General features: G+C 34.6%; 3 protein-coding genes across 4 annotated transcripts; all 3 read left to right on the top strand.

Annotated features, from left to right (window-relative positions):
• The first annotated feature begins 10,458 nt into the window (after positions 1–10,458).
• Positions 10,459–12,045, top strand: LOC131616663 ((+)-neomenthol dehydrogenase-like). The gene is made up of 5 exons (XM_058888051.1): positions 10,459–10,496; positions 10,597–10,843; positions 10,936–11,010; positions 11,111–11,290; positions 11,371–12,045. The coding sequence occupies exons 1-5, from the start codon at positions 10,477–10,479 to the stop codon at positions 11,746–11,748; spliced, it is 900 nt and encodes a 299-aa protein (XP_058744034.1). The 5' UTR covers positions 10,459–10,476; the 3' UTR covers positions 11,749–12,045.
• Positions 12,046–15,191: 3,146 nt separating this feature from the next.
• LOC131616662 ((+)-neomenthol dehydrogenase-like) lies at positions 15,192–18,716 on the top strand. 2 transcript variants are annotated; one of them, XM_058888050.1, is made up of 5 exons: positions 15,192–15,347; positions 16,483–16,729; positions 17,821–17,895; positions 18,007–18,183; positions 18,258–18,716. In XM_058888050.1, exons 1-5 carry the CDS (start codon positions 15,328–15,330, stop codon positions 18,615–18,617), a joined length of 879 nt encoding a protein of 292 aa, XP_058744033.1. In that variant the 5' UTR covers positions 15,192–15,327; the 3' UTR covers positions 18,618–18,716. The 2 variants fall into 2 exon arrangements, with proteins under 2 accessions (XP_058744033.1, XP_058744032.1); XM_058888049.1 differs by lacking the exon at positions 15,192–15,347 and adding an exon at positions 16,110–16,394.
• A 375-nt stretch (positions 18,717–19,091) lies between these two features.
• Positions 19,092–21,043, top strand: LOC131620039 ((+)-neomenthol dehydrogenase-like). Its single transcript, XM_058891064.1, has 6 exons — positions 19,092–19,111; positions 19,202–19,301; positions 19,366–19,632; positions 19,957–20,031; positions 20,199–20,375; positions 20,573–21,043. Exons 1-6 carry the CDS (start codon positions 19,092–19,094, stop codon positions 20,984–20,986), a joined length of 1,053 nt encoding a protein of 350 aa, XP_058747047.1. The 3' UTR covers positions 20,987–21,043.
• The last annotated feature ends 3,531 nt before the right edge of the window (positions 21,044–24,574 follow it).

The following is a 24,574-nucleotide window of genomic DNA, read 5'->3' as shown; positions in this document are numbered from 1 at the left end:
TGTTACGTGACGTGAGGAGAGATAATAATGACAAAAGACGTGACTAGCACAGTTACCTATGGTCGGCGTCCCTTCAACTGCACGCGCGCTTATCTATGAATAGTAACGACAGGTTTACCATCCCGAGATAAAACGTTACAGCTGTTTTGCTTTAAAAGAGGTTCTGAATCAACTTAGACAATGAAACGTTAGTAATAACCGAATCATAATTTCTAAAAGATTTCAATCAGAACTTCTGATTAAAAAAGAAATCCACATTCATTTCAGAAGATACTCATACATGAGAACTTCTCATCTTCTCATTCTGGGCATAAATCCATACTGATGTTCTTCAGAATGAACTTAAACCTATCTTCAGCCAGGGGTTTTGTAAAGATATCAGCCCATTGATGGTCTGTATCAACAAAGTTTAAAGATATAACACCCTTCTGAACATAGTCCCTTATGAAATGATGTTTAATCTCAATATGTTTAGCTTTTGAATGAAGAATAGGATTCTTAGATAAACATATAGCAGAAGTATTATCACAGAATATAGGAATGTTACTCTCAAATATCTGATAATCTTCTAGCCGACTCTTCATCCAGAGCATCTGTGTACTACAACCAGCAGCAGCGACATATTCTGCTTCTGTTGTTGATAGAGCAATAGTTGCTTGCTTCTTGCTGTACCAGGAGATCAAATGACTTCCAAGAAATTGGCAACTTCCTGAAGTACTTTTTCTTTCAATTCTGTCTCCAGCATAATCAGCATCGCAGAATCCTACTAAGTTGTATTCTTTAGATTTTCTGTAAACTAAGCCAACATTAGTAGTACCTTTCAGATACCTTAGAATTCTCTTAACAGCAGTTAAATGAGATTCTCTAGGATCTGATTGGAATCTAGCACACAAACAAACACTGAACAGAATGTCAGGTCTAGAAGCAGTCAGATATAGAAGAGATCCAATCATACCTCTGTATAACTTCTGATCCACCTTCTTACTTACCTCATCCTTACCTAGGATGCATGTTGGATGCATAGGAGTTTTGGCTTCTTTGCAGTCTAGAAGATTAAACTTCTTCAGAAGTTCCTTCACATACTTGGTTTGGTGAACATACGTTCCTTCTGATGTTTGATTTATTTGTATTCCAAGGAAATACTTGAGTTCTCCCATCATACTCATTTCAAACTCAGCCTGCATAGACTCAACAAACTCCTTTCCAAGTGTAGCATTAGATGTTCCAAAAATAATATCATCTACATATATTTGACAAATTAAAATATCCCTTTTAAAGGTTTTACAAAAGAGAGTAGTGTCCACTTTTCCTCTAGTGAAACCATTATCCAGAAGGAAAGAACTTAAGCGTTCATACCAAGCTCTGGGAGCTTGTTTCAATCCATACAATGATTTCTTTAGTTTAAAAACATGATTAGGAGACATATAGTCTTCAAAACCAGGAGGTTGATGGACATAAACTTCTTCATCTATATAACCATTTAAGAAGGCACTCTTAACATCCATTTGATAGAGAGTGATGTTATGTTGAGTGGCAAATGAAATTAATAGACGAATAGATTCTAACCTGGCCACTGGTGCAAAGGTTTCTGTATAGTCAATCCCTTCTTGCTGACTATAACCCTGAGCCACCAGTCTGGCTTTGTTTCTTACCACTTCACCTTTCTCACTGAGCTTGTTTCTGAAGACCCATTTTGTACCTATTATATTGAATCCATCTGGTCTAGGAACAAGATCCCAAACATCATTCCTTGTATACTGATTCAATTCTTCTTGCATAGCAATTATCCAGTCTGGATCTTCTAGAGCATGATCAACAGAAGTTGGCTCGATCAAAGATACAAGACCTAATTGACAATCTGCATTGTTCTTAAGGAATGCTCTTGTTCTGATTGGATCATCCTTCTTTCCAAGAATGACATCTTCTGAATGACCAGAGATGAGTCTGGATGATCTTCTGACAGATGGTTCTTCAGATATGCTTAGATTCTCCAGAGAAGCTGATACTTGATCTTCCGATTCTTTGCTTCTGAGAAGCTTTGCTTCTGATGCGTTGCTTCTTGGCTCAACAACTTCTGATATATCAATATCACAATCTGCAAAATTATCAAACTGCTTTGGTTTTTCAGAACCAAGCTTATCATCAAACCTGATATTGATTGATTCTTCTACAATCAACGTTTCAGTATTGTATACTCTGTAGCCTTTTGAGCGTTCAGAATATCCAAGAAGGAAACATTTTTGTGCTTTGGAATCAAACTTACCAAGATGATCTTTAGTGTTCAGAATAAAGCATACACATCCAAAAGGATGGAAATATGAAATGTTGGGCTTTCTATTCTTCCACAATTCATAGGGAGTCTTATTTAGAATAGGTCTGATAGAGATTCTATTCTGAATATAGCATGCAGTGTTTATTGCTTCTGCCCAGAAATGCTTAGCCATATTGGTTTCATTGATCATGGTTCTGGCCATTTCTTGTAGAGTCCTATTCTTTCGTTCTACAACTCCATTTTGCTGTGGAGTTCTAGGACAAGAGAAATCATGGGCAATACCATTTTCTTTGAAGAATTCTTCAAAGGATCTGTTCTCAAATTCACCACCATGATCACTTCTGACCTTTATGATTTTACACTCTTTTTCAGATTGAATCTGAATGCAGAAATCAAAGAACACTGAATGAGTCTCATCCTTGTGTTTCAAGAATTTTACCCATGTCCAGCGGCTATAATCATCTACGATGACTAATCCATATTTCTTCCCTCTGACAGATGCTGTTTTGACTGGGCCAAACAGATCAATGTGCAAGAGTTCTAATGGCCTTGAGGTAGAAACAACATTCTTGGACTTGAATGCAGGTTTGGAGAACTTGCCCTTCTGACATGCTTCACAAAGAGCATCTGATTTGAATTTCAGATTAGGGAGTCCTCTGACAAGATTCAGTTTGTTAATCTGAGAAATCTTTCTCAAACTAGCATGACCTAATCTTCTGTGCCAGACCCACTGCTCTTCAGAAACAGACATAAGACAAGTCACCTTCTGACTCATAAGATCTTGCAGATCTGTCTTATAAATGTTGTTCTTCCTCTTGCCTGTAAATAGGATTGAGCCATCCTTCTGATTTACAGCCTTGCAAGACTCTTGATTAAAGATTATATCATAACCATTGTCACTCAATTGACTGATAGATAAGAGGTTATGTGTTAATCCTTCTACAAGAAGTACATTAGAAATGGAAGGAGAGTTACCAGACTTTATGGTTCCAGAGCCAATTATCTTGCCCTTCTGATCTCCTCCAAACTTGACTTCTCCTCCAGACTTAAGCACCAGGTCTTGGAACATAGACCTTCTTCCTGTCATGTGTCGTGAGCATCCAGAGTCCAGGTACCATGACATGTTGTGCTTTGTCCTTTTTGCAGTCAAGGATATCTGCAATAGGAATAATCTTATCCTTAGGTACCCACATCTTTTTGGGTCCTTTCTTGTTAGATTTTCTCAAGTTCTGATTGAACTTGGGTTTAACATTGTAAGCAATAGGAGGAACAGCATGATAATTTTTAATGTGAGTTTCATGATATTTCCTAGGTTGTGTCACATGCTTTTTGGTGTGTGTTATGTGAAAACTTTGAGCATGTGAAGTGTGCCTAATATCATGAGAGTGGCCGTACTTGAACTGATCATACAATGGCTTGTATGTGAGTTTCATTTCATCAACAGGTTCAAGTTTGTATGGGGTTTCACCCTCAAAACCAATGCCAACTCTTTTGTTTCCAGACACAGCATATATCATAGAAGCTAGCTGACTTCTGCCAATACTTCTAGATAAGAACTTCCTGAAACTTAAATCATATTCTTTCAGAATATGGTTTAGACTAGGAGTGGATTTTTCTGAATCAGAAGGAGATCCAACTTTATTGGATAGTTTTAAAAGTTTTTCTTTTAATTCAGAATTCTCCAACTCAAGCTTCTTTGTTTCAAATTCAAATAGCTTTTTCAGCTTTTTGTATTTGAGACTGATTTGAGACTTGAGTTCCAGAAGTTCAGTTAGACCGGAAACTAACTCATCTCTAGTAAGTTCAGAAAATACCTCTTCAGAATCTGATTCTGATGTAGATTCTGATCCGTCATCTTCTGTCGCCATCAGCGCACAGTTGGCCTGCTCATCTTCAGAGTCTGAATCATCTTCTGACTCATCCCAGGTTGCCATAAGACCTTTCTTCTTATGAAACTTCTTCTTGGGATTTTCCTTCTGAAGATTTGGACATTCATTCTTGTAGTGTCCAGGCTCATTGCATTCATAGCACATGACCTTCTTCTTGTCAAATCTCCTGTCATCAGAAGATTCTCCACGTTCAAATTTCTTTGAACTTCTGAAGCCTCTGAACTTCCTTTGCTTGGTCTTCCAGAGTTGATTTAGCCTTCTGGAGATCAAAGACAGTTCATCTTCTTCTTCAGATTCTGATTCTTCAGGATCTTCTTCTCTAGCCTGAAAAGCGTTAGTGCATTTCTTGATATTGGATTTTAATGCAATAGACTTACCTTTCTTTTGAGGCTCATTTGCGTCCAGCTCTATTTCATGACTTCTCAAGGCACTGATAAGCTCTTCCAGAGAAACTTCATTCAGATTCTTTGCAATCTTGAATGCAGTCACCATAGGACCCCATCTTCTGGGTAAGCTTCTGATGATCTTCTTTACATGATCAGCCTTGGTGTATCCCTTGTCAAGAACTCTCAATCCAGCAGTAAGAGTTTGAAATCTTGAAAACATCTTTTCAATGTCTTCATCATCCTCCATCTTGAAGGCTTCATACTTCTGGATTAAAGCTAGAGCTTTAGTCTCCTTGACTTGAGCATTTCCTTCATGAGTCATTTTCAAGGACTCATATATGTCATAGGCCGTTTCCCTGTTAGATATCTTCTCATACTCAGCATGAGAGATAGCATTCAGCAAAACAGTTCTGCATTTATGATGATTCCTGAAAAGCTTTTTCTGATCATCATTCATTTCTTGCCTTGTCAGCTTTACGCCTCTGGCATTTACTGGATGTTTGTAACCATCCATCAGAAGATCCCATAGATCACCATCTAGACCAAGAAAGTAACTTTCCAGTTTATCTTTCCAGTATTCAAAGTTTTCACCATCAAATACCGGCGGTCTAGTATAACCATTGTTACCGTTGTATTGCTCAGCAGAGCCAGATGTAGATGCAGGTGTAGGTGTAGACTTTTCACTTTCATCAACCATCTTTTACTGAAGCGTTTTTCTCTTCCTGAATCTTTTCTAAACACGGTTAAGTGCTTGCACCTTAGAACCGGCGCTCTGATGCCAATTGAAGGATAGAAAAACACTTAGAAAGGGGGGGTTTGAATAAGTGTAGCTTTAAAAACTTGACAGATAAAAATAAAATGCACAGTTATTTTTATCCTGGTTCGTTGTTAACTAAACTACTCCAGTCCACCCCCGCAGAGATGATTTACCTCAACTGAGGATTTAATCCACTAATCGCACGGATTACAATGGTTTTCCACTTAGTCAGCAACTAAGTCTTCCAGAGTCTTCTGATCACACACTGATCACTCCAGGAACAACTGCTTAGATACCCTCTAAGACTTTTCTAGAGTCTACTGATCCACACGATCACTCTAGTTACAACTGCTTAGTTCACTCCTAAGACTTTCCTAGAGTATTCTGATCCACACGATCACTCTAGTTCCTTACAACTTAATGTAATTCTAAGAGTATTACAAATGCTTCTAAAAAGCGTTAATCACAACTGTGATATTTCTCTTAACGTTTAAGCTTAATCTCACTAATATATTACAACAGCAATGTAGTGAGCTTTGATGAAGATGAAGATTCTGAGCTTTGGATTTGAACAGCGTTTGAGCAAGTTAATTTGAGTTGTTTTGGTGCGGAATCGTTAACCTTGCTTCTCATCAGAACTTCATATTTATAGGCGTTGGAGAAGATGACCGTTGAATGCATTTAATGCTTTACGTGTTCCGTACAGCATCGCATTTAATGTTATACGCTTTTGTCAACTACCTCGAGCCTTGTTCACGCTGTGTCTACTGATGTAGCCTAGAATAGCTTTTAACGTTCCTTTTGTCAGTAAGCGTAGCTTGCCACTTGTACTTCCTTCTGATCTGATGTTTGTGAATACAACGTTTGAATATCATCAGAGTCAAACAGCTTGGAGCATAGCATCTTCTGATCTTCTGACCTTGAAGTGCTTCTGAGCGTGATACCATCAGAACTTCAGTGCTTCTGTTCTCTTGTTCTTCTGATGCTTCCATAGACCCATGTTCTGATTCTGCTTCGACCATCTTCTGATGTCTTGCCAGACCATGTTCTGATGTTGCATGCTGAACCCTTGAGACAAAGCTTCTGAGCGCTGAATTATGCGTACTCTTTATATATTCCCTGAAAAGGAAATTGCATTGGATTAGAGTACCATATTATCTTAAGCAAAATTCACATTATTGTTATCATCAAAACTAAGATAATTGATCAGAACAAATCTTGTTCTAACAGTAAGAGATGCTCTGATGATGCTCTGGTACATTCAACAATGTTCTGATACAAATCTAGCATGAAGTAATGTTGGTAGAAATTCAAAGCTCTGAAGCTATCCGAGGGAAGCAGAAATCAGAAGCTGTGAATGTTCTAAAGATCCAGAAAACTCAAGCTCTGAAGTTGTCCTAAATGGAAGCAGAAATCAGAAGCTGTGAATGTTCTGAAGATCAAAGAAATTCAAGTTCTGAAGCTGTCCTAGATGGAAGCAGGAATCAGAAGGTGTGAATGTTCTGATGATCAAAGAAATTCAAGTTCTGAAGCTGTCCTAAACGGAAGCAGGAATCAGAAGCTATGAGTGTTCTAGGGATCTAAAGAAATTCAAGTTCTGAAGTTGTCCAATGGAAGCAGAAGTCAGAAGCTATGAATTCTCTGAAGACAGAAGCTTATGTGATCGTCTCTACCGAAATAATCAGGGAAGTCTTTTATTAAAGTTCTTCGAGTATTTATTTCAGGGGGAGATTATTTATCTCAGGGGGAGATTGTTAATCTCAGGGGGAGACATATTCACATGCTTATGCTATAGCTGTGTAATTTGTCTTTTGCCGTCTGCTCTTTCTGATCGCAAATTCATATCATTTATATATGTTTTTGTCATCATCAAAAAGGGGGAGATTGTTAGAACAAGATTTGTTCTGATCAATTATCTTAGTTTTGATGATAACAATAATATGAATTTTGCTTAAGATAATATGGTACTCTAATCCAATGCAATTTCCTTTTCAGGAAATATATAAAGAGTATGCATAATTCAGCGCTCAGAAGCTTTGTCTCAAAGGGTTCAGCATGCAACATCAGAACATGGTCTGGCAAGACATCAGAAGATGGTCGAAGCAGAATCAGAACATGGGTCTATGGAAGCATCAGAAGAACATGAGATCAGAAGCACTGAAGTTCTGATGGTATCACGCTCAGAAGCACTTCAAGGTCAGAAGATCAGAAGATGCTTTGCACCAAGCTGTTTGACTCTGATGATATTCAAACGTTGTATTCACAAACATCAGATCAGAAGGAAGTACAAGTGGCAAGCTACGCTGACTGACAAAAGGAACGTTAGAGGCTATTAAAAGGCAACGTCAGTAGACACAGCATGAACAAGGCTCGAGGTAGTTGACAAAAGCGTATAACATTAAATGCGATGCTGTACGGAACACGCAAAGCATTAAATGCACTCAACGGTCATCTTCTCCAACGCCTATAAATATGAAGTTCTGATGAGAAGCAAGGTTAACGATTCTGAACAAAACAACTCATATTAACTTGCTGAAACTCTGTTCTATTCAAAGCTCAGAATCTTCATCTTCATCAAAGCTCACTACATTGCTGTTGTAATATATTAGTGAGATTAAGCTTAAACGTTAAGAGAAATATCACAGTTTGTGATTATAGCTTTTAAGAAGCAATTGTAATACTCTTAGAATTGATTACATTAAGTTGTAAGGAACTAGAGTGATCGTGTGGATCAGAATACTCTAGGAAGTCTTAGAGGTTATCTAAGCAGGTTGTAACTAGAGTGATCGTGTGGATCAGAATACTCTAGAAAGTCTTAGAGGGTATCTAAGCAGTTGTTCCTGGAGTGATCAGTGTGTGATCAGAAGACTCTGGAAGACTTAGTTGCTGACTAAGTGGAAAACCATTGTAATCCGTGCGATTAGTGGATTAAATCCTCAGTTGAGGTAAATCATCTCTGCGGGGGTGGACTGGAGTAGTTTAGTTAACAACGAACCAGGATAAAAATAACTGTGTAATTTATTTTTATCGGTCAAGTTTTTAAAGCTACTCTTATTCAAACCCCCCCTTTCTAAGTGTTTTTCTATCCTTCAATGAGGCTCGCGGGTCTTGTTAAGCTCCATAATGACACTTTCTGGTTCAACTCCTAAGTATTCTATCATCAATTACAGTTCCTCTTCTTTGTCACACTTTCCATGATCTAAAAGTCTCCCCATAACCGGAAGATGCAGCAGACACGAGACATTGTCCAGTGTGATAGACGTCTCACCATGTGTTAGATGGAATGATGACGTCTCCATGTGCCATCTCTCCACAAACGCATTAAACATACCATGGTTAATTGTAACCGAACCAGTTTTGCTCAAGTATCGCAATCCTGATAACTGCAAAACTTCCTGAAACCACGACTCATTGGGCTCTTCCAGGCGAGTGATCTTCCGCATATGGTTGATGAATTTTAGCGGATCACATTCCTGCATATATGGGTTAATAAGAATGCTTCAAACAAACAAAAGTCAAGAATAAAACAAACACAGGTTTAAAATGATTAATTCCAACTAAATTTCACCTCTGCGTCTTAGACATGTTTGACAACATGGTCTGGATAAAGAGGAAGCAATGATAAGTCTGACAGGCCTCCTCCAAAACCCTGAGGTGCTGCAGGTGCAGCCTTATCCGCCTGAGCCCGTGATGCCTCAGGTGCCGCCTGGAACTGGAATGTCTATGATGCCTCAGGTTCCGCCTGGGGCTAAGATGCCTTTCGTGTCTTAAGTACCTTAATATGTGAACTCATACATCTACGTGAAATGGAGATGAGGAGGCATGAACAAGGGACCCACGCTTGCTACGGGAGGACGAAGAAGAAGGAGGAGAGCCATGAGCCTGGAACTTTACGCCGACTCTGCATCAACCTCTCTAAAGGAAGAAGGAGCCTAGGAAGGTTGAATCTTTTCCCTCCAAACGGATGCATGTTGTGCAACCCGGTCGTGTCTCCATTTGGATTGTCTTCCAACCATAATTCTTATAAATAGACGAGACAAGCGTTACACCATGAGTTCATTGCCAAAAAAAAACTTGCAAACAAACTACTTATGGAGATGCATCTCCGGTTTCTGGGTAAACGTTGAAATTTTTTAGAGATGTATCTCCGAAAATTCCTGCAACTCTAAGCAACGTCAATGGCGGAATGTAGACCCATTAAATATAAAAAATTATCCATTGATCGTAAAAACTACATAACTAAATTGTTCTTTAGTAGTTCTAAGCTATCAAACACTAAAAATCATTCGATTTAATAACCTAAAATTCAACTTCTACACGATTTTACATAAAGTCAATAAACTTAAAAAAAAACTTATAATTTGTATCTTCAAGTTGATTCTTCTTACTCAATGATGATTGAAGTCAGATGTTTGATGAAGTTTGATGTTGTTTGATGAAGATTGAATGTGTTATTAGTGAGTTTCAGATAATGGGGTTTTGGAGTATTTGTAGAAGTGAATTTTTGAAAGAGTACGAGTAAGTGAGGAAGGGGAAGGGACTTTGGTGCGTATTTGATCAAATAGCGTCCGGAGGAGATGCATTTATGTAAGTTTTCCATAGATACATCTTCGAAAAAATCTGATATGAAATTTAGTGTTCTTGCCAATAAAAGTACTAAAGTTGGATGCGCTCGGAGATACATATACATAAGGTTTACGTAGTTGTATCTCCGATCAATTCTCTTCATTGATTCAGGGTTTTATTCAAAAATTTACTGTATTTTGGTACTTCCGGAGATGTATCTCAATAACCTAGAAACATAAATATATTTTCGCATGTTGCGCTACAAAAACACGAGGTGCATTAAGAAATCCTCCTTAGACTTTTGTATTCATCTCTTTGTTAGGCCCACTTTGCCTTTTGATCTAGCATCAATATGCACCTCCATATATCACAAAGAAAAATGGCATAATGATGTGTTATTGAATCGAGAAACCACGGTTTTTCAAACACTTCTAATATTAAAATAAAATTATGTTGATGCCACCGTTTCAAAAATGAGCTCCACTTAAAATTATGTTGACCAATTCCCAATAGAAGAAAATATACATTTCTCTTGATCATTAATACAGTAGCATCTTCAAATCTCCCAAGTCAACGCTTTTGGTAAGTTTCAAGTTCCAACCAAAGATGGGGGAACCAACAGAAAAGTACGTGTAGTGTAGTATCAAACTTTCTTTCTTTCCTTCTCAGTATACTTTGATCAACATATCCAAACATGTTTTGAATCTCGTAAATTTTTCTGATCAGGTATGCAGTGGTGACTGGATCAAACAAAGGAATTGGATTTGAAATAGTTAAGCAGTTAGCTTCATCTGGAATCAAAGTGGTGCTTACAGCAAGAGATGAACAAAGAGGTCTTCAAGCTTTGGAAACACTCAAAGCATCTGGTTTATCTGACTTTGTTGTTTTTCATCAACTAGATGTTGCTGATGCTGCAAGTATAGCCACTCTTGCAGATTTTATCAAATCACAATTTGGAAAACTAGATATTCTGGTAACCTTAAATTATTGTTTTTTTCTCCTTGTAAATATGTTTCATATCTAGATGTTATTATTTCATGAAGAGAGACTCTATTGTTTTTGTAGGTTAACAATGCTGGGGTTGGTGGAATTGATATTAAAGATAGTAACTTATATAGTTCATTAATCATTACGAACGGGGTTAGTATATATTAATTAATACATCTTATGAATGAATTTAGTCAATCATAGATGCAGAAAAGTTTTGAGTATATATTGAATTGTTCTTCTTACCTTGCAGTTGGCACTATCTAATGAGGAATTGAGAAGGACAATGACAGAATCGTACGAGTCAGCTAAAGAATGCTTAGAGATAAATTATCGCGGTGCTAAGCGAACATTTGAATGTCTTCTTCCCCTACTCCAGTTATCAGATTCACCAAGAGTAGTCAATGTATCATCAGGATTGGGAAAGATAGAGGTAATCAAACTTTTACATCAATATAATGTTTAATTAAATTAGCATTGTCACTTATATTGATTTTGTTGATGTCAAATCAGTATGTATCAAATGAATGGGCAAAAGGGGTTTTCAGTGATGTTGAAAACCTTACAGAAGAGAGAATAGATGAAGTGTCAAAGGAGTTTATCAAGGATTTTGAAGAAGGGTCTTTGGAAAGAAAAGGTTGGCCTAGGTATTTGGCTGCTTATACTGTTGCTAAAGTTTCAATGAATGCTTATACAAGAATTATTGCGAAAAAATATCCAAATTTTTGCATCAATTGTGTTTGTCCTGGTTATGTGAAGACTGATATAACTGCTAATACTGGTTTCTACACTGCAAAAGAAGGTGCTGCTCATCCTGTTAGATTAGCATTGCTTCCCAATGGTAGTCCATCTGGTCTATACTATACTCGAGATATACTCTCGGCATTTTGACTGATATACACATAGGTGTAACGATTTTATACAGTTAATAAATTGTAATTGTGATTTCAACTATAATTTGTTTTTATTTAATCTTTGGAACATACATTTGAGGAAAATATCAATAATGGTAAGATTCCTTCTCTCTATAACTCCACTGTTTGGAGGCATTTTTGGAACAGTCTTTTAAGTAGGATTCCACGATTATTTTTTTTTAATTAAGATTTCATTAAAAAGAACCAAAGGTTTTAAGGAGAGATTACAAAAAGAATGGGAGCAAAAGTCTAGGGGTGGCAAACGGGCATGCCCGCCCCGCAAAAGCCCGCGAAAAAAATGGGACGGGGTGGTGCGGGCTTTTTAAGAGTGCGGGTCCAAAACCTTGTTCCGCCCCGCAAAAAAGTGAGGGCGGAGAAAGCCCGCGGGCATTCGGCTTTTTAGGCCAAAAAATAGTAAAATTCTATGAAAAACAAATGCCCACAAAAAAACGGGGCGGGGCGGGGCGGACACATTAAAGAGAGAGAGCCTAAAACCTTGGTCCGCCCCGCGAAAAAGTGCGGGTAAAACAGGCTTTCCCCGCGGGCCGGGCCCGTTTTGCCACCCCTAAGCAAAACACACCCCACTGAAAATTACTCCCCAAATACTATCTATGACATATACTCCACAGAAGCAATGATAAACTCATAGAAGTTGTAATTAGTAGAAGGAATTTTTCCGATAAAAGACCAACGCCAAACAAGCATTTTGATGTCCCAAACGATATCTGCGATATTCCAAGAATCATTCCGGAAAATATATCATTCCTATGCTTCCAAATAGACCTTGCAATACTCTACAATATATCTGTATATTTTCCATCATTATCTTCTATAACAACATTTCAGATTCCCTGTTTTCTTTCAACATTTGCATGGAAGTGGTTGAAGACACTAAATATTAGATCTATAGATTTCAAAATCAAAGTCCACACTTTTCTAGTGTGATTGTCGTTAAAAGTAACAGAATATGATGCATCATCGAAAAAATTATTTTTTGTGAGAACTATATCTAAAATATTTGACCTCCTATTATGACTATAACTAAGAAAGATTTTTTTTTTTTACTAACAAACAAATGAATGTAAGGTTTTAAAGGGGTACTATAATTACTCTCGTCATACTTTGTTTTTCTATCATTTTATTAATATTTTTTTTTTATTTTGAGTTTAATTATTATGCAGCGTCAATGTAAAAAGTTTTTTTTACCATCAGTGCGATCTTTAAAAAAATTAAAATAAAAGTCAAACATTAGTAAGTTATCACAATCTTTTATTTTTGGCTATTATTACATGAAACATAACAACAACATGACAAGATTCAAACTATTATGGAAAAGACTGATTCAAGTCAAAATCACTCTAAATTTTATTTTCCAGGAATAAATATTTATTTTTTCAAAAAAAAAATATTTTATTATTATAATAGAATTTATATTTTTTTATTTTTAAATAATATTTATTCAAAACGATTAATAAACGGTTTAAAATGGTTTTGAATTTATGTTATATTTTTTACTTTTTTTGAGAAAGTTTTGAATTTATGTTAGATTAACTGAATTGTTTATAATATGTGATTCAATTTATATCCAATTAAATTGTTGAAGTTTTGTATTATTCAATGTAATTCTAATTAATCTTATTTTCGCCATTTTTTACAACGACGGACAATTCATCGCTTCAATAAAAATTAAAAATGGATTATTCTTTTTAAAATAAATATTCTCATGGTGGAAACATATAAAGGGATGCAACAAAACTTGAATTCCACCAAAGATCTCTAGCATCTTTCATGGGACATCTAGCATCTAAATCTTTATCTCATCAAATATTTATTGTATACAATGTATTTATAATATTATGTCAAGACAATGTTACAAAAAAAATGCGTATTCACCTTGATGATTTTACATGTTCGAAGTGATAGTTTAAGCATTTTTTTACCAGCCTTAACAAATCTTTGCTGTCTATTGGATGTTTATCAACGCTCAAGACTCTTCCATTAATGATCTCCGTGAAACCTAAGGGATATCCATTATAAAATCATGCTGAATATTGAAAATCTAACCTAAATGAAAGATTTGAAACACTTGAAACCTAAGGACGCTTAGAAAAGTTCTCTTTGATGAATTGCAAGAGCATACAATTTTTTGGGTTCAAGATTTGTCTTCTTAAATATTTATTCAAACCGAAAAATAATTTGACTTTAATTATCTTACCTTTTTTTTCATCAGAAATAGAAGATCTTCCCCAAGATTCAATAGTTAGAAGATCTAAAGTCTAAATCTCGAGGGAATTTGATTTTTATCTCGATTCTATGAAATTTGATTTAATATTCTGTGTAAATAATGTAATATTCTAGGTAAAAAATGTAACAAAAAACAATGTAATATTTTGATGACACTCTTCGTTACCTCGATGCCTTAGCCGAGGTAAAACACATTTCGTGTCTAAGGTTAAAAGTGTTATTTGTCATAGTGTGTAAATAGACAAGACAAGTGTTACTCTATGAATTCATTAAAAAAACAAAACATTGCAAACAGACTGCTTACAGAGATGCATCTGATTTCTGAGTATATATTGAAAAATTATGGAGATACATCTCCAAAAATTCCTACAACTCCAAGCACCGTCAATGGCAAAATGTAGATCCATTAAAGAAAAAAATTATCCATTGATCGTAAAAACTACCTAACTAAGTTATTTCACAGTGGTTTTGATCATCAAACACTAAAAATATTTTGATTTCATAACCTAAAATTCAACTTCTACACAATTTTACATAAACTCAATAAACTTAAAAAAAAACTTACGATTTATATCTCCAAGTTGATTCTTTATGCTCAATGATGTTTGAAGTCAGATGTTTGATGAAGTTTGATGTTTGATGAAGATTGAATGTGTTATGAGTGGGTTTCAAATAATGGGGTTGGACAGTGTTTGTAGAAATGAGTTTTGAAAGAATATGAGTAAGTGAGGGAGGGGAAGAGACTCAGGCGCGTATTTGATCAAATAGCGTTCGGAGATGCACTTACGTAAGTTCGCCATAGATACATCTCTAGAAAAATTTAATATAAAATTTAGTATCCAGACCAATAAAAGTACTGAAGTTTGGTGCATCCGAAGATGCATCTACGTAAGATTTACATAATTGTCTGATAAATTATTTTCATTGATTCAGAGTTTTATTCATAAATTTATTGTATTTTAGTGCGTTCAGAGATATGTCTCTAAAATCTGAAAACAAATATATTTTTGTAAGAAAAACATGAACTGCATTGGGATTTTCTTTGTTAGGCCCACTTTGCCTTTTGATCCAGCATCAATATGCACCTCCATATCACAAAGAAAAATGACATAATGATGTGTTATTGAATCGAGAAACCACTGTTTTTCAACACTTCTAATATTAAAATAAAATTATGTTGATGCCACCGTTTCAAAAATGAGCACCAGTAAAAATTATGTTGACCAATTCCCAATATTTATAAATCAGTAGCACCTTCAAATCTCCCAAGTCAACGCTTTTGGTAAGTTCCAAATCTAAGTTCCAACCAAAGATGGGAGAACCAACGGAAAGGTACGTGTAGTATCAAATTTTCTTTCTTTCCTTCTCAATATACTTAGATCAACATATCCATGTTTTGAATCTCGTAAATTTTTCTAACCCTTGTATGTGTAATATTCAAATTCATTGTTACCTAGAAGTAGTTACAGAATATTTTATTTAATTTGAAATTTTTTCAATTAATTTGGAATTATCATTTAATTTGAAATTTTCTAGTTTTCTAGGTTTCATTTTAATTAATTTGAAAATTTTCTAATTAATTTAGAATTCTCTCAATTTTGACTATATTTTAACCTTCTGTATATGTACCTACGGAATAAACAAAATAAAATATTTCTGAAAATACATCTACGAAAGTATATGAACAATTTTGACAACGCACATGATGGGTGAAATATTCAAGACGTGGGAAAACAAAACAAAAACATGACAAGATTCAAGTATCATGGAAAAGAAGTCAAAATCACTTTAAAAAAAATTCTCCCCGAAATAAGTATTTATTTTTTTCAAAAAATAATTATTTTATTATTGTAATAAAATTTATGTTTTTTATTTTTAAATAATATTTATTCAAAACAATTAATAAACGGTTTAAAATGGTTTTGAATTTATGTTTTATTAATTTTTTTTTGACAAAGTTTTGAATTTATGTTAGATTAACTAAATTTTTATAACATGTGGTTGGATTAACTAAATTGTTAGATTAACTAAATAAATGATGTCGATAATCTAGATAATTCGTTCATACTATCTCTGACTAAACTCCAGTTAAGTTGTTCAATGAAATTTCATAGTTTTTTGTGCCCCTAGGAAAATCCAGTAAACTCCGCCCTTGAAAGTTAGCTAGATGAAATTTAATGAATACAACAAGTTAACATCAAATTAATTACCAGTCACAAAAACGGTTACAGAGTTCAGATCCAATCAATAAAGAGTCCAAAAAGTACAACTTGTTTTAGGAAATGGTGAAACACTTTAGTTAAATACTAGTACAACCACTTTCAAATCAACATGCACATCACAAACCTACTGAAAAATGGGAGATTCTGCACCACAAAGGTATAGTATAGTGTAGTAAATCACAAGCTTCAATGTTGCATTCAACTTCAATCACTGTAAAATATTTTTGTTTGATTTTGATATACAGGTATGCGGTTGTGACTGGATCAAACAAAGGAATTGGATTTGAGATAGTTAAGCAGTTAGCTGAAGCTGGAATCAAAGTGGTGCTTACAGCAAGAGATGAGAAAAGAGGTCTTCAAGCTTTGGAAACACTCAAGGCTTCTGGTTTATCTGATTTTGTTGTTTTTCATCAACTAGATGTGGCAAATGCTGCAAGTGTGGCTACTCTTGCAGATTTTATCAAATCGCGATTTGGAAAACTTGATATTCTGGTACCATAAAAAAATTGATCCCCTATTCCTTTTTTTTATTTCATGCAACTACGGGCACCGGAACACAACACGACACGGATTTTTTCAAAAACATATGATACCGACAATGAAACATATATGAAAGTATTTAACATTCATATATCCATTTATTATTAAAAAGTTAAAAATATTATAATTAAAATTGATGTCTTTAATTTTGGACCGATATTAGTGTTGCGATACATATTTAACCCTTTTAGATATGTACGAGATTTGTCCATAAAATATATAAGGTGTGTTGAAGAATAGAAAAAAACAATTTTTTTTAAATACTTGTCAAAATTGTCGGACACGTGTTGTGTGAGTGTTATAAGAGCGTCAGACACCGATGCAAAATGTGTCGAAATAAAGAATACACTTGTTTGGGTTTTCCGACACTTGTAAGACTTTTTCAACCCGTGTTGTACGAGAGTCATACAGGTGTTGAACACCACGACACGTCTACTCTTAGAGGTGTCTGTGCTTCATATCTGTTTGGTCATTGAAATTACGATTCTGGTTCAACCTAGTCCTCTATAATTTCAATAATATCAAACTGATCCATGAAATTGTAAAATGTTAATCTGGTTTGTAGCTCCATTGATAATTTGATAACATAGTTGATGAATTCGACATTAAGTGAATAATCTCAGAGATGCAATTTATAACAGATTTGGATGAACAATAGTTTGCAATTTCAGGATTATTTTGGAATATTGACAATATGAGAGACTAGGGTAATTTGGTTATACAATTTCAAGAACCAACTTGAGTATTTACTATTTAGTTATATTCCTTTACACTATTTTGTCATTCGAGTATGCGTGTTGCAATGTCCAAAACGCATCGGTGTCCGACACTTGTATGACATGCATATATGTAGTCTTGTCGATGTCCTATATTTTTTTTACATTTTTCAGTTTCAGAGTATCTGTATCCGTGCTGTGTCCTAGTGTCCGAGTTGGAGTCCATCCTTCATAGGCTATTCAGTTATGGTGAACTATTTTGATAGCTTTGAAGGGAATCTCATACTTCTAAAATATGCATATATCCTTTTGAAATTTTTTTTGCAGGTTAACAATGCAGGGATTAGTGGAACTGTGATTAATGACAAAGATTTAGCTACCGTGCTTATCTCTAACCCTGGAGTAAGTCTCTTTAGGTGGTTTCATCTTTAATTATATTTTGGGCAGTGGATTTTGTTAGGGGATTAAAAACCTATAATGGGTGTTTGAGTATTCATGAGTTGTCCTGTGCAGGCATTATCAGAAGATGAAAAGAAAATGGCAGTGACTCAAACATATGAGTTAGCTGAAGAATGCTTGAAAATAAATTATTATGGTACTAAAATAACTACTGAATCTCTTCTGCCGCTGCTAAAGTTATCCGATTCACCAAGAATCGTAAATGTATCGTCCACTCTAGGGAAGTTAGAGGTAAGTTATTTTACTCCTTGTGGTTTTGACTTGAATTTGAATGAGGTATTATTGCTTATTCGTGTCAAATTCAGCACATACAAAATGAATGGACTCAAAAAGTCTTCAGTGATGCTGATAACCTAACCGAAGAGAAAGTGGATGAAGTACTAAAGAAGTTTCTTGAAGATTTCAAAAAAGAGGGGCCTAAACCTGGCGGTGCTTATGTCATATCTAAAGCTGCTGTCAATGCTTATACAAGAATTGCTGCTAAGAATTTTCCTACTGTAAGCATCAATAGTGTTTGCCCTGGTTATGTCATCACTGATATAACTGCAAATACCGGTATCTTAACCGCTGAAGAAGGTGCTGCTAGTGTTGTCAAGCTCGCACTACTTCCCAATGGTAGTTCGTCTGGCCAATTCTATAGCAGGACCGAAGTGTCAGCCTTTTGATAATTACATTAGAATTTTTTGTTTAAGAATAAAATGTATTGTTGCTTAGTTGTTATATTTGCATTTAATATTGACAGTACTATTGTTGTTGTTGTTGTTGTTTCTGTTGCATCATGTTTTCTACATATTAATAACAATAATTCTTATCTTATTGATGAATAACAAGTTTTCTATGTAATAGTTTAAAATAGGAGATAGTCAAATTCAACAGAGTGATCAATATCTTCTTTAATGGAATGTTGATCAGGTCATACTTTAGTTAGCTTAAAGACGGCATATATAAAGCCAAAACTCAAATGACGAATTCGCAAAATGACAAATATAACAAGCTGGAAAGAAAAAGGGCGTTACATTACATGAATACATGCATAGTAGCAATGTTTTAGTATATAATAAGTGTTGTGTTTCATTGTCTATGTTTTCATTGTTAAAAACACTCTACTCACATTTCAAACTTCAAAGTTGAAACTTAAGATGGGAAGAACTGCAAAAAGGTAATATTAGAACCATGTCCTAAATTGTGCTTTCGGACACGGTTGTGGTTAGACTGTGAATTCCGATACGTAAAAATATGACTAAAACAGCTGCAATCGCAGTTGCAATGCTGCTGTCGAGACTGCTAAAAGCTTTCTATGCGACCAAAAGTCCAAAACTGCAGATGCGGGCTGCAATTTAAGACCAAAAGTTTTAGTGGCATTAACTTCCTCATCCCTTTACTTTTTTCTTCTTTATGTTTTGATCCTTATAGTTTTTGCATGAGTTTGTTAGGTATGCAGTGGTGACAGGCTCAAACAAAGGAATTGGGTTAGAAATAGTTAGGCAGTTAGCTTCAGCTGGTATCAAGGTGGTGCTTACAGCAAGAGATGAGAAAAGAGGTCTTCAAGCTTTGGAAACACTCAAAGCATCTGGTTTATCTGATTTTGTTGTTTTTCATCAACTAGATGTGGCTGATGCTTCAAGTGTAGCCTCTCTTGCAGACTTTGTCAAATCACAATTTGGCAAACTTGATATTCTGGTAACATCCAAAAATTGACTCTCCATTCCCTTTTTTTTGTTGGGAATAAAAGTTTGTCACACTCACATGCTAATAAGCATAAGGATTTCATTTTTCTTTTCTGTCGCGGATCATGGCCGTCAGATCAAGATTAGATAACTCTTGTATCAACTGCGTATTTTGAGTTAAATAACGCACTTGAAATGTTAGTTGTCCAATTTTTTGCACTATCTGCAATGTATAACTACGAGAAATCTTGACGGCAGGCGATTGTGGTCCGTGAGATAATCAATAAACTTTTCATTTTGCTATATACATAAAATTAACTAACGTTATTACATGTAGGTGAACAATGCAGGTATTATTGGAACTATAATTAATGACAAAGAGTTATTTAATCTCGCTATCATCAACCGTGGGGTAAGTATTGTTCGGATACTTGACAACAGTCGTGGAAATATATATATATATTTTTTGCATTTTTAATAGCTTAGTATATCATCTTGTTTACAAAAAATGTTCTGTATATTGTTAAGATGTTGAAAACAAGTATATTGGTTTGAGTATTCATAAGTTTTTCTTTGCAGGCATTATCAGCAGATAATAGGAAAAAGGCATTGACTCAAACATACGAATTAGCCGAAGAATGCTTGAAAACAAACTATTATGGAGCTAAAATAACTGTTGAATCACTTCTTCCCCTTCTTCAGTTATCCGATTCACCGAAAATTGTTAATATATCATCCACTTTGGGGCAATTAGAGGTACACTATTTTAATCCTTACATTAATAATTGCATCTTTGAATTCATTTCAGAAGAGTTAAAAGTAATCATTCTAAAGACTTAAAATTGATTTTGACATGATTGAAAGTTTCTGATCAAAATTGACTTTGCCTCTAGAATTGATTCTAGCATTTACCATTGTCACCAATCTTTACCATTGTCCCATAATTTTCACAGGATCTTACAGTTTATTCATGTCAATTCCAGAGTATACCGAATGGAAGTGCAAAAAGTATCTTCAGTGATGCTGATAATCTAACAGAAGAGAAAGTGGAGAAAGTATTAAAGAAATTTCTGAAAGATTTCAAAGAAAGTTCATTAGATAATGAAGATAATGGCTGGCCTAAGACTTTAGGTGCCTATATCATTTCTAAAGCTGCTATGAATGCTTATACAAGAATTGTAGCTAAGAATTGTCCTGCTCTATGCATCAATAGTGTTTGCCCGGGTTATATCGTAACAGATATAACTGCCAATACCGGTTTGTTAACTGTTGAAGAAGGCGCTGCTAGTGTTGTAAGGCTAGCACTACTTCCTAATGATAGTCCTTCCGGCTTCTTCTTTTATCAGAGTGAAGTGTCCTCCTTTTGATTCGTACTCAAAATTTATGTTTTGTTAGATAATCTGATTAATTGAACGCTTATAGCATGAGCGCTTATTATATATTTACTTATTGATAAGCTATTTTTATCACAAAAAATAAAGTTAAGTCACATAGTTTTCATAAGAGATATGTTGAAAAGTTTATGAAAATATGGTAGCAGTAATTTAAGGACATGTATGTCATAAGCTATTTTTTACTTTGTTTTTCAATCATACTTCTACTAAAACTTAACAATATTAAGCTTAGTATAGTGTACCAATTACATAAGCCTCTCTATGAGATCAAGCAATCAAGTAGGTAATGGTTTGTTTAATTGTAAATGTTTTTGTTTGTATTACAATTCAAGTAATCATCTCCTTAGGATTTCTTAGTTACTAAGTTTGCATGGTTGTGTAATAGTGACTCTACTTCTAGGACTATTTTTTATGATTAGTACAAGTTACTTTTAAACTATTTTAACTCTATTTAGAGTTCTTGTTGTAAGGGTTGCACCCCTAGTGCGATATCTTATATCATTATATCATTGCTTATTAAAAAAAAAAATTTGCAACTCACACTTTGATGATCATTCTTATATATGTTGATCACCTTATTTTAATAGGAAAAGATATTCAATCGTTTCAAATTTTAAAATTTCAATATTAAAAAAAATCTTTTCATATTAAAGATTTTGGGGACCTTCGATACTTTCTTGACACGAAGTGACACAACAATCAAAGCCTTTTTCTTTAGATTATTCACTTAAATCGGACACACTATCTGTGAAAATGGCTTTTAGGCTCATGATTAAAAACCCCAGGTTGCACATTTCTGATTTTTTGTCCTCTACTAATGCTACTAGTTGTAGATGATTAATTGGTAGGTTATTTTATTTAACAACAACCATACTTGACATCAATATGTCAAAATAGAAATTAATATATAAGATTAAGATAAAAGTGAAATAAAAGTAAAAGACAATGAATTGATTATTTTTGTTGACACATTTCAATTTAATATGTTTATCTTTATAGTTATAGAGCAACTATATAGTTCCTTTTATTTATGTGATTAAATAGGGTTACAATTAGAGTTGTCAAATGATTCGGTCCGGCCCAGTCCGCTTTAGTCCGGGGGCCAAAACATATAAAGGGGCTGAAGTGGGTCGGCCCAATAATTTCATGGACCGTAAAAAATAAGTTTGGTCCAGTTACTAATAGGCCATGTGGCCAGGTGGGCCAGCCCGATGAGTCAGTCAGTACTTTATTTCAATATTATAATTTTAAATTTATAAAAAGGATGTAATGAATAAAAGCTACATAACATAAGTAGAGAGAAATGATAAACTTAGTTAAGTGATATTTAAAATATTCATTAAATCAACATCCATATATACGAATCCCATGAAGATATCTCTGTAAAAATAGAGAGAAACTGAATATTATCTCTAATACTTATCAAAATTTTTCTTTATCTCACAACTATTTCCTTAATCATATCATCTTGAAACATATCTTCATCCTCTTTAACTTTTCTTTTTCAATTGAAATACTCTTATGCAATTATACCTTAACGCAACATTTTTCTCCAAAATTAACTAAAATTATGTCAAAATTTTATTTTTAATGGGCCAGCCCGAAGTCCGCTAGGCCGGCCCATGAAAAACACAAGCTTGGTGGGCTAGCCCAAAAAGATATGATTGTGTTTTTTAAAGATTTTTTGCGGCCCGACCCATAATAAAATATAGGACTCGTGGGCTGACCCAATGGGTCGAGTCCATTTTGACAGCTCTAGTTACAATGTTAATATATATATATATATATATATATATATATATATATATATATATATATATATATATATGTTTCATTGGATAGTTTGAATAAATGCTTACTATTGACCGAATAAATGCTTTTCCATGAATAGATCCTCCCGCTAACGTAAAGTCATACCCTGTTTTCGATTCTATCATCCACATCACCAGCATAGTTTGAATCAGTATATCCTACAACAAAAGCATCGCCATGCTCACTACTAAACATGATATCATGACCATTTGTAGTCTTTAAGTACCTGAAAAATCCACTTAACTATTTCCAATGATACTTGCCTGATTTAGACATAAATTTACAAACTTGACTTAGAGCTTGTGTCAAATTTTTTCTAATGTATACCATAACATACATTAAACAACCAACCGCACTAGCATAAGGAACCTTTTACATACACTCAACTTCTTCATATATCTTTGGACACTATTCTAATGAGAGCTTAAAGTGATTTGTCAATGAAGTACTCACAACCTTCGAATTACTCATATCAAACTTATCAAGAACCTTTTCAACATAATTTTTCTATGAGAGTCATAATTTTCTAGCACTCATATCTCCGTAAATTTACATACCAAGAATCTTCTTGGAAGCACCTAAGTTTCTCATTTCAAACTTCTTTCCTATCATGATTTCTTTTCATTTCATTTATGCCATGTAAATTGTTTCGTTCAGGAACCAGAAATAGATGTAGTTGAAGAAATGATGATCTTGAACGGTGGTGTTGATCTCTTTCACGGCGCCACAAGGTGGACCTGCATGATTAGCACTTCAACCCCATAGTCATTTCAAAATTCAAGATGAGTGTTGGGAAAAGTGGATATCAAAGAATGTACCTTAGTGTTTCTGTGTAAACTAATTTTATACCTTGGATCAAGTGTAATGGATTCGAGATGAATTAGGTCTTAATTCTTTGGGCTTCTGGCCAGCTCATAACATAAATGATGAGTAGTAATAAACATATCATCAACATACAATAACAGGAAAATATAAGAGCCATCGTTGAGGATCCTAACATAAACACAATAATTATAATCACAACTTTTATAGCCAATATAAAGTATGTATAAATCAAAGTGCTTATACAATTTCCTTGGAGATTCTTTTAAATCATACAAAGACATCTTCAATTTACAAACTAGTATGCCACGTCTGGTGTTACTGAACCCCTCGGGTTGCTCATGTAAATTTTGTCATATAAATTACCGTGAAAAAAATAGTATATGCACATCAATATGCTCTAAATGCATGTCCCAGCTGGAAACCAAGGCTAACACTGCCCTGAAAGAAATATGTTTGACGACTGGAGAGAAAATTTCATCATTATCGATCTCTTTATGATGTGAATACCCCTTTGCTACAAAACAATCCTTGAACTCCTTTTTTTTTTGTTACTGCTAGTTTTCTCTTGAACACCATACAATTAATGACTTTTTCCCACTTAGGAAGTTGAAGAAGCTATCATGTTGATTTTTCTATAAGGACTTCATCTCGTCTACCATTTCACTCATCCTCTTATCTTTCTCCTCATTAGCTATGACCTTTTAAAAGGTGGAAGGCTACTAAGTCTTCATACCCATATTTTAAAATGGATTGGTTGAACAATACTCTTTATCAAGTACATGAATATAATTATTTACTCCACATGAAACTTTAGGTCCATGGTCAATTTCATCATCAGATTCTAGTTCCTCTTGTGGTTCACGCACTGCCTGCATATTGCTCATTGGTGGGGGATGATCTTCCACCTGAATCACTAATTTGTTG

This window comes from Vicia villosa, linkage group LG7 (genome assembly GCF_029867415.1).
Source record: "Vicia villosa cultivar HV-30 ecotype Madison, WI linkage group LG7, Vvil1.0, whole genome shotgun sequence".
Classification (NCBI taxonomy): domain Eukaryota; kingdom Viridiplantae; phylum Streptophyta; class Magnoliopsida; order Fabales; family Fabaceae; genus Vicia; species Vicia villosa.
The sequence above is the reverse complement of the archived record's forward strand: the minus strand, read 5'-3'. Positions and strand labels throughout refer to the sequence as shown.

What these genes read in the sequence shown, in the direction of transcription:
- LOC131616662 (XM_058888049.1), top strand. Translation starts at nt 16,372, where the DNA reads ATGGGAGATTCTGCACCACAAAG. An exon ending in GGAGATTCTGCACCACAAAG is followed by an intron (nt 16,395 to 16,482) that starts GTATAGTATAGT and finishes TTTGATATACAG; the next exon opens with GTATGCGGTTGTGACTGGAT. An exon ending in TTGGAAAACTTGATATTCTG is followed by an intron (nt 16,730 to 17,820) that starts GTACCATAAAAA and finishes TTTTTTTTGCAG; the next exon opens with GTTAACAATGCAGGGATTAG.
- LOC131620039 (XM_058891064.1), top strand. Translation starts at nt 19,092, where the DNA reads ATGGGAAGAACTGCAAAAAG. An exon ending in ATGGGAAGAACTGCAAAAAG is followed by an intron (nt 19,112 to 19,201) that starts GTAATATTAGAA and finishes TGACTAAAACAG; the next exon opens with CTGCAATCGCAGTTGCAATG. An exon ending in CCACTTTGGGGCAATTAGAG is followed by an intron (nt 20,376 to 20,572) that starts GTACACTATTTT and finishes TAATTTTCACAG; the next exon opens with GATCTTACAGTTTATTCATG.
- LOC131616663 (XM_058888051.1), top strand. Translation starts at nt 10,477, where the DNA reads ATGGGGGAACCAACAGAAAA. An exon ending in ATGGGGGAACCAACAGAAAA is followed by an intron (nt 10,497 to 10,596) that starts GTACGTGTAGTG and finishes TTTTCTGATCAG; the next exon opens with GTATGCAGTGGTGACTGGAT. An exon ending in CAGGATTGGGAAAGATAGAG is followed by an intron (nt 11,291 to 11,370) that starts GTAATCAAACTT and finishes ATGTCAAATCAG; the next exon opens with TATGTATCAAATGAATGGGC.